Here is an 8529-nt window from a genome sequence, read left to right as displayed (position 1 = left end):
GAGGTAGGCAGGGGCGTCTCTGGGGGGCGACGGGGAGCCGGAAAGGCGCTGCCCCACTCGGGCACTCCCTGCCCGGGGCCGTGCCGGGAAGGGCTGGGAGCTGCGCCCACCGCCCACCGAGCGGTGCTTTCCCAGCCGCTGCCCCCGGCTCCTCTCGCTCTGCCCACCCCCGCTGCGCCCCGGAACGGCTGCGCCCCGGCTCCGCTCCTCCCGGGATCCAACGCCGCGTTCCCTCGCGCTGCCCCTCTCCCTACAGATGCCGGTCCCGGTGCTCCTGGCGCTGTGCATCGCCCTTACGGACGCCCTGACCGCCTTCCCCCCGAAGTGTGAGTGCGAGAGGGGCCGGGGGGGCTTCGGAGAGGGACACTCGGCGCAGGGAGGGATGGGGAGCGGATAGGGGGCGACGGAGCAGGCTGGGGGCCGCGGGTGGATCGTAGCTGGGGCGGGGGGCACCCAGACCGACCGCAGCCTCTGCACTTCACCTCCAGTTCTGGTGGGGAACCTGAACAAGGACGTGGTGGTGAAATGCAACACCTCGAAGCCGCGGGTGACCTGGACGCAGAACGGGGAGCCGGAGCCCATGGCTGAGCTCGTGGCCGAGGGACAGACTCTCACCATCATCGGCTTGGACCTGCCGGCCACCGGCAACTACAGCTGCTGGGCTGGCGGCGTCCTGCTGGACAGCACCTACGTGGTGGTCGGGGACAGCGGTACCTGGGGCTGGGGGGGACGTGGGATGATGGGGGCACGGCGACAGGAGAGAGCAGTGGGGAGGGATGTGCGCCGTTGGGCAGGATGGGCAGACGTGGGGTGATGGGACGGGGTGGAGACAGACGTGGAGTGATGGGGAAGGGTGGGGATGGATGGAACGAGTGTGGGGGCAGGCAGGGGACCCGCCTGACACGCGGTACGGGGATGGGGAAGACCGTGCTGCTGCCTGCAGGACAGGGGACGCACGCGGGCAGGGCTGTGCGGGGCGGTTTGGGGAAGGGGCACACAGCTCAGCCCCGCAGACCCCAACCCTTTGTCCCCGGTCCTGTCAGGAGAGGAGGGCAGGGACGCCTCCTGCCAGGCCGACTCCTACCGCGGCTCCTTCCGCTGCTCCTGGACGGGGCCCCGCTCCGCCGTCTTCCGCGCCCGCCTCACACACAGGTGGGTATCGCAGCCCCCAGCCCGGCCCCGCGGGCTCCCCACGCTCACACTGCCTTCCTGCACAGCGACGGCTCCGTCGGGGACTGGGTGCCAGCAGCGGGGCACGGCGGGCAGTTCGACGCCACCTTCACGGACCCCTCCTTCTGCCCCTTCGCAGAGGAGCTGCGCCCGCTGCAGCTGCGCTTCGAGGGGATCTCGGACACCTCCTTCCTCAACTTCTCCATCCATTTCTTTGTCCGTGATATTGGTGAGCTCAGCCCACAGACGGCCCCGGGGTGGGGGTCAGGGTGCCGGGAAGCCCGGCGGGCCGCAGCCCCACGCTGAGCCCCGCTGTGCTCTGCTGCCCGCAGTGCGGCCCGACCCCCCGCAGGCGCTGACCGCGCACCTCCAGGAGGGGCGGCTCCAACTGGCCTGGGCCCCCCCGGCCTCCTGGCCGCTCCCCAGGTCCTACTTCGCCCTCCTCTACTGGCTGCAGTACGAGCTCCCCAACGGCACCAAGGTAACGGGGCAGGCTGCCCGCACCCCCACTGCCCCCCACCCGCACCGCTGAGCGCTCAGCCTCCCTCTGCCCACACAACCAAAACCTCCCCCCGCCTCTCCCTCAGCGCAGCAGCATCGTTAGGAGCAGTGCTTGGTGACCCCCGGGGGTGGGGAAGAGGGAGGTTGGGAAATTGTCACTCCCAGCTGTCACCTCTGCTTCCCCCCAGCACTGCCCAAGTGAGGCAGCATCATTGCCTGGGATGGGGAAGAACTGCGGCTCCTCACTGCTGTGCCCCCAGCTTCAAGCGCTGTGCCTCCAGGTGGTCGCGGCGCCCTTCCTCAAGCTGTGACCAAACCCCCTTTGCAGGTTGATGCTTTTGTGGAGGGCACCGAGAAGATGAGCCTGCAGGAGGGCGTGCGGCGGGTGCGCATCAGCTGCCAGGACCCCTACAGCTACACCAACAGCTCCTGGAGCCCCTGGAGCGGATGGAGGGAGGTGGACGCAGCCTGGCTGCAGCGGGGCTGAGGGGCGCACGGCGCTCAGGGGGGTGTGGGGTGGAGGGGGCTGAGGGGCAGCACCCAGGGGTGAGGCACCCAAAGCCGCCCAGTGCCGACATTCCCATCCACTCCTGTTCTATTGAAGCGCTTTTTCTTAACCTCTGTAACAGAGCTGAGCTCGGCTTTTCTGTGAAAAACCTCAGTCGGGGCGCGTGGGGCAGAGCGGGGCTCTGGGCCCTGTAGCTCCCAGCCCTGCTTTGCCGCTCCCCCAGCATCCTGCAGGACATCCAGCCGGCAGCTCCAGCTGGGGGCTGCGGCGGGTGGGAACGAGCACAGTCCCCGCAGCCAGGCCTCGTTGGCAGGAAATGGCCCACAGAACCACGCAGCCGTGGAGCAGCGCAGGGCACGGCCTCAGCCGCAGCCCCACGCACACGGAGCTGCCGGGGGTCGCGGCCCCATCACGCGGAGCGCAGGGCGCTGGGTAATGCCACGGGGCGTTTATTGAGGCGCACCCGCGTGGACCAGGGCCGGGACTGCAGCCCTGCTGCCGCTCTGGAGAGGCTGGTGAGACTGGTGTGCGGCCCGGGGCGCTGCCCCGCCGGGGAGTGGGGGCCTCCCGGGGACGTCGGCGGAGCCCAGGGCTCCCGTGGCAAAGGGGTCCGGAAGGACCGGGTTCCAGGAGTCCGGGGGTCCCGTGGCTCGGGAGTGGAGGGCGCTCCAGGGGGCCGGGGGGCACGGAGGGCCCCGCAGAACAGCAGCCCGGTGCCGGGAGCCCGGGGGGTTCCGGCGGTCCCTGGTCCGCAGCGAAGGGGTGGGCGCCCCGTCACGGCGGTACCACGGCACCCAGGCGCAGCTCCTCCCCTTCCAGCATCTCCCTGCAAGAAAGGGGTTCCTCTGAGCCCCGCGACCGCCGCGTTCCCCCCGCCCCCACCCGCGCCCCCTCCCCGTACCGATACGCGGCGATCTCCGCGTCCAGCGCCATCCGCAGCCGCAGCAGCGCGGGGTACTCCCGGAGGCACCGCGCCATCTCCTGCTCCGCTTCACCGATCTGCCGCTCCAGCTCCGCCACCCGCTCCTGCGGTCGGGCCGTCAGCGCCAACCCGACACCCCGACCCGGACCCCGACACCCCCAGCCCAGCCGCCCCACAGCCGCCGTTGTCCCCCAGCTGCGGCCGCACCCCGCGGCAGCGCTCCCCACATCCAGACTCCGCGCCCCCCGTAACGAGGCGCCCCCAATCCTCGCACTCATCTGCCCCCAACCCAAGCGTCCACTCCCCTTCCTCTGAGACCCCACACCGCCGGGACCCGCCGTTCCAGCCCCATCGCGCACCACCCCCGGCTCACACCTCCCGGCCGGCCCCCCGAGCACCCCCAACACCCTTCCCGCATTACCTGATACTTGGCGAGCTCCCCGCTGCGCCGGTCGCGGAGCCCCTCCAGCTGCCGATGCAGCGCTCCCACGGCCCCGCGCAGCGCCTCCACCTCCGCCGCGCGGGCGCGGAGCAGCCGCCGGTACCCCGCAGCCTCTGCGCGGGCGCGGAGCACGGCCTCGCCGCCCCGGGAGCGGGGAGAGCAGCGGGGCCCGGACCAACCCAGCGCGCAGCCTTCCGGGCCGTCCTCCCCCCCGCCGGGGCCGCCCGCGCTCATCCCGGCGGCTCTGCGGCGGCGCGGCGGCGGCGGCTCCCCCCTCCCGGTCCGACGGGCCGCGTCACCGAGTCGCAGCCAATCCCGCCGTCGGGAAACCGGCACCGGCGGCCCCGCCTCCTCCCGGGAGCGTTGCGGGAGCGGCGGGACGATGCCCGCCCCCCCCCGCCCGTAACCCCACCGACGGGCGCAACCGGCGGGGGCGGGCCGGGGCCCCGCCGGCACCGCAGGCTCCCGGCGCGCCCCGAGGGGTCCCGGTTCGGGCTGCCGTCCCCGCGGTCCCCGTGAGTGCCGGTGCGCGACCTCCGCTCCCGGGTCGTTTCCCGTCCACCGCGTGGCGTCCCGGCAGCACCACGAACCGGGGCCGGGTTGGGGTCAGCAGGAAGGTCAAGGTCAAAATCGGGGTCGCTATTAGGGTTGGGGTCGGGGCCTCAGCCCCGTTAGCAGCGGGACCCGGCTGGAGCCCCGCATTGTCTGAGTCCCGGCCTGGCTGCACCCCGCTGCTGGGACACACGGGGGGGTGGAAGTTCACCGGGTGACCCAGAAGAGCCACTGCCCCCATTGTCTGCATCGTGCCAGACCAAAAGTTCAGCCCCACACTGAGACACAGAGAGGGGAGGAAGCAGAGGTGGCCCCAGGAGCAGCTTCTGGGGGGGCTGCTGCCGCCCACCACCACGTGGGGGGACCCTGTGCCCATCGTCCAGGCCCAGAGCTGCAGACGGGGGCCGGGAGCACCGGGAGCCCCCCGTGTGGCCGACAAACTCCATCTGTCCGGTGTGCGGGGAACGCTGGGCCAGCGATGGCACCCCCCAGCTGGAAGCCAAAGCTGATGGACTCTGACTCGTCCGGATACCAGGATGCTTGTGAGGGACGCTGCCCCACAACGAACGGGGGCAGCAGTGAGTTTCCAGCACCGGGAATGTGTGAGTCCAGGGGATGCCACCCCCCGGCTCTGCCCTCCCTGGGCAGGATGGGCGCCTTGGGGCTGTCCCAGCACATGGAGCTGCTGAAGGGGTTCGGGCCCCGAGGAGCTGCACGGGGTGGGCGGCCCCCCCAGAGGCTCCGGGCTGGCAGAGGCACATGGGATGAAAGCTGGGGGGGGTCGGGCGTCCACCCGCTCAGAGTCCACCTGCCCAGGGCTGCTGCTCCACCAGGGCAGTGAGGGGGCCCGGATGTGGTGTGGGGAGGGGGCTGCCGCTCAGGGTGGCACCGGGAAGCAGCAGCCCCCTCCCCTCCCCTTCGCTGGGCATCGGGGTGGCCTCGCATCCCTCCAGGCCAAAGCCCCCATCAGTTCGGGGCCCCCGGGGGCACAGGGGCTCCCATCCGCCACGCAGCGCCCTCAGACCACGGAGGCCACCCCCGAGACGGACGTCACCTTATTGTCCTCGGCCCAGGGCTGCAGGTTCTGCAGGGCGTACAGCGAGGAGTTGTGCATGCAGAGCGGGTCCTGCGGCAGCGGCTGGCTCAGGCTCTTCTGGAAAGCCTCCTGCTGCAGGTGCAGCATCAGCCGGTTGGCCTGCTGCCGCTCCGCCTCGCGCTCCTCCGCCGTCTGCCTCCTGCAGGGGCCGTGGTGAGGGTTGGGCTCTAGGATGGACGGGGACGGCACCTCCCCCCGCCCCGGGATGCGGGCAAAGCAGCCGAGCAGCACCGGGAGGAGCCGCAGGTGAAACCCCCCTCCTCCCCCCCCATTACCTCCACTTGGTGCGGCGGTTCTGGAACCAGGTTTTGACCTGCGCGTCCGTCATCTTGAGGGCTTTGGCCAGCGTGGCTCTCTCGGCCGACGCCAGGTATTTCTGGCGGTGGAAGCGCTTCTCCAGCTCGCAGATCTGCACGCGGCTGAAGGAGGTGCGCGGCTTCTTCCGCTTGGGCGGCGTGCGGTTCTGGTAGGGGTGCCCGATGCGCCGGGTCGCCGCGAAGGGCGAAAGCGCGGCTGTGGGCAGAGGGGGGCGAGCGGCTGTGCAGGGGTGTGGGGAGCAGGCATGGCACAGCCCCGGCCCTCGCTTCAGCCGCCGGCGGGGAATGGGGCCGAGAGCATCCTGCAGGGAGCTGCCGGGACGGCGCGGCCCTCGGGCAGCACTGAGCGCAGAGGGGGATGTGGGCCGAGCAGCTTTGTGGGAGCTGTGGGGAGGGGGCGAGGAGGGATTCCTCACATCCTGATCCTAAGAGGACGCGGCGCCGCTAAACGTGGTCAGGGGGCTCATGGCACCTCCTGCCGTGGCTCTGAGTGCGCCTGAGCCCCAGGGGGACCCAGCAGCCAGGACCCCCGGCCTCACCAAGAAGCACAGCGGTCCCACCGCCAGGGTCATGGAGGGCTCCAGGCAGCACAAACCCGGCCCTGTTCCCAGCACCGCGTTGCGCCGAAGCCCCGCCGCCTCCCAGCACTCCCTGCGGAGGGAATGGGACCCGGAGGCCATCGGAGGCAGCTGATGTCTCCTTCCCTTCGCACGCAGCAGCCTCTGGGTTGACCGCCCTGCAGCCGCTGGGGGCGGGGGGCTGGGGAGGGGGCTGCCACCTCCCATAGGGACACGGGGACGAGGCCACGGGAGCATCAGGACAGCAAAGGGCCGGGAGGAGGACGGAGCCGGGCCGTGTGCTTGCAGCGCAGGCGACACCACGGCCATCGCCAACACCGCACCGCATGGGCAGCGCTGCGCCAACGCGCCGCCACGGGGCTGCCGTGGGGCTCCAGCACCCCACAGCTGTGGGGCACGGGGCAGACCCTACGGCAGGCCCCAGGGACGGATCATCCGTGCCCCACACCCCAGCAGTGTGGTGGGAAGGCGTCTGCCCGCGGCGGGGGCGGAAGCGCTCGGCGCAGGTGGAGCTGCACAGTCGGGGGGATGGACGGACGCCCCCGTGCCCCCTCCCCACGCGGGGCGGCCCCTGACTGCAAACAGATGCCGACAGCCCCAACATCACCCCAAGGCTCCAACGCTGAGTGATGGCTACGGCTGGGAGACCCCGTGCCGGGGAGGGGCCGCCGTGTCCCCCCACCGCTGGCGCCAGGCAGGAGACGGGGACGTCACCAACGGCCATGCGCGGGGACGGCGCTCCATCACCCGCGGGTGGGCCGGGAGGCGAACCCGGCTCTGATGGTGCCGGGATGGGCTCCCATACCCCCAGACCTCCCAACCCACAGGGCCCAGCCCTTGCAGCCTCCAGAGCCCCCACAGCCCCCGCAGCCTCGTCCGCCGCCCTCGTCCCCACACAGGGCCGTGCTGCGGACGTGGCAGAGCCGCCATCTTGGGAAGGAGCCGCACTCAGCCTCGCTCACAGCCCCTCGCTCACCCCACCGGCACCCAGCACCGGGCACCAGCACCCCACATCCTCCGCAAAGGGGGTCAGAACCCCCACCAACCACCCTGAGCTGCTCCAGCCACGCACCCCACACACGGCTCCATCGGCTGCACCCCACCGCTCTCCCCAACGCTCCCTCACAACCCAGCCCTGGCTTCGCCCCAAACCCGGCATCCAGCAGCCCCGCATCCATCCCCATACACACACACACACACACGGATCTGCACACCCTGCACAGCCCCGTCCTCCTCCCAACACATCCCACAACCCAGCACAACGACCACAGCACAGCACGGGCTCACAGCCACGCCAGCACCTCCCCGTCACGTCCCCAGCCCCACAACCGTCCCCGCCGCATCCCCAGTCACGCAGACACCCCGCAGCACAGGCCCCAGTTCCACACACACTGCACAACGTGGGCTCACATCCCTCTGCCAGGCGCCCAGCCCCGCAGACACCGCGTGCTGTTTTCTCCCCACGCCGCCCTGCTCCCACACACAGCTGGGTATCACTGTGCGCCCCACACAGGGTCCTCGCTCCCCATTCCCTCGCACGGCATCCCTCCTCCCGCCGACCCGGGGCCGCAGCCCCGCGGTTGTAACAGGTCGGTGCTGCGGAGCCCGCGGCCGAAGCACGGCGGGACCTCCCGGCACTTCGCAGGGAGCGGCAGCGGCGAAGCTCCGGCTCCGACGGGAATCGGGACCCGGGGCCGCCGGGGGCAGCGCCCACCCTGAGCCGCAGCGCGCGGTCCCCGACGGCGGCCGCATCCCGGTGCGCGGTGCTGCGGCGAGCGGGGCGGTTCGGAGGGAGCCCGGCCCCGGCACGGCAGCGTTCGGCGGCCTCCGGCGCACACCGTAGAAGCAGCCGCACGCACGGCACAGGCGGAGCGCGGCCGGTTCCGGCACAGCTCCCCGGCGCGGACGGTTCCCCGCTCCGAGCCGCTGCCCCCGCTCCGCTCCCGCTCCCGTTCAGCCGCCGCTCCGCGCCGCGCGCCGTCGGTGCCGCCGAGAGCCGTCGGAGCGGAGCGCTCACCTGAGAGCCGATCCTTGGCGATGCGCCGCGTCGTCTCCATCCAGGGGAAGGTGAGCCCCGACAGCCCCGGCACCGGCGGCGGCGCGGCGGGAGGTGCGGGCGGCGCGGGTCGGTGCGCGGGGACGCGGATGACCCCGGCGGGCGGCGCGGCGGGCGCGGGGGTCACGTTCACGCTCACGTTCATGCTCATGTTGAGGTTGTAGGACCCGAGCGAGCAGGCGGGGCCGTAGCCGCCGCCGTACAGCCCGGGGTAGTCGGGCTCTCCGGCAGCCCTCGCCGGCCCCGCGCCGCCCGGGGGCTCCGGGCCGCTGAGGATCTGGTCGATGCCGAAGCTGATGGGCTCGTGGGGAGCGGGAGCCGCGCCGCCGCCCTCCCGCGCCAGCGCCGCCGCCGCCGCCTCCATGGCCCCGCCGCGCTCAGAGTCGG

The 8529-nt window shown here is 72.3% G+C and overlaps 2 protein-coding genes and 1 long non-coding RNA gene across 3 annotated transcripts; 1 reads left to right on the top strand and 2 right to left on the bottom strand.

Moving 5' to 3' along the window:
• Positions 1 to 580: 580 nt before the first annotated feature.
• On the top strand, positions 581 to 2158 carry LOC122171758 (interleukin-12 subunit beta-like). The gene is made up of 5 exons (XM_042839522.1): positions 581 to 710; positions 1044 to 1152; positions 1218 to 1399; positions 1503 to 1651; positions 2000 to 2158. Exons 1-5 carry the CDS (start codon positions 581 to 583, stop codon positions 2156 to 2158), a joined length of 729 nt encoding a protein of 242 aa, XP_042695456.1.
• Positions 2159 to 2607: 449 nt separating this feature from the next.
• LOC122171757 lies at positions 2608 to 3600 on the bottom strand. The gene is made up of 3 exons (XR_006172085.1): positions 3523 to 3600; positions 3081 to 3205; positions 2608 to 3005 (listed from the first exon to the last, which is right to left on the bottom strand). It is a non-coding gene; the product is annotated as an uncharacterized LOC122171757 (long non-coding RNA).
• A 1434-nt stretch (positions 3601 to 5034) lies between these two features.
• LOC122171756 (T-cell leukemia homeobox protein 2-like) lies at positions 5035 to 8506 on the bottom strand. The gene is made up of 3 exons (XM_042839520.1): positions 8104 to 8506; positions 5467 to 5704; positions 5035 to 5330 (listed from the first exon to the last, which is right to left on the bottom strand). The coding sequence occupies exons 1-3, from the start codon at positions 8504 to 8506 to the stop codon at positions 5114 to 5116; spliced, it is 858 nt and encodes a 285-aa protein (XP_042695454.1). The 3' UTR covers positions 5035 to 5113.
• Between the last annotated feature and the right edge of the window lie 23 nt (positions 8507 to 8529).

Source organism: Centrocercus urophasianus, unplaced genomic scaffold (genome assembly GCF_019232065.1).
Source record: "Centrocercus urophasianus isolate 14NV4802_14NV808 unplaced genomic scaffold, USGS_Curo_1.0 seq_951, whole genome shotgun sequence".
Lineage (NCBI taxonomy): Eukaryota > Metazoa > Chordata > Aves > Galliformes > Phasianidae > Centrocercus > Centrocercus urophasianus.
This window is presented reverse-complemented; position numbering and strand designations above follow the sequence as displayed.

Bases quoted from the DNA above. Each gene is read 5' to 3' on its own strand.
- LOC122171758 (XM_042839522.1), top strand. From the start codon at position 581: ATGGCTGAGCTCGTGGCCGAGGGACAGACTCTCACCATCATCGGCTTG. The intron at 711-1,043 runs GTACCTGGGGCT...CGGTCCTGTCAG, and splicing joins CGTGGTGGTCGGGGACAGCG to GAGAGGAGGGCAGGGACGCC. The intron at 1,153-1,217 runs GTGGGTATCGCA...CTTCCTGCACAG, and splicing joins CGCGCCCGCCTCACACACAG to CGACGGCTCCGTCGGGGACT.
- LOC122171756 (XM_042839520.1), bottom strand. From the start codon at position 8,506: ATGGAGGCGGCGGCGGCGGCGCTGGCGCGGGAGGGCGGCGGCGCGGCT. The intron at 5,705-8,103 runs GTGAGCGCTCCG...CTCTGCCCACAG, and splicing joins CGCCAAGGATCGGCTCTCAG to CCGCGCTTTCGCCCTTCGCG. The intron at 5,331-5,466 runs GTAATGGGGGGG...CGGCCCCTGCAG, and splicing joins AACCGCCGCACCAAGTGGAG to GAGGCAGACGGCGGAGGAGC.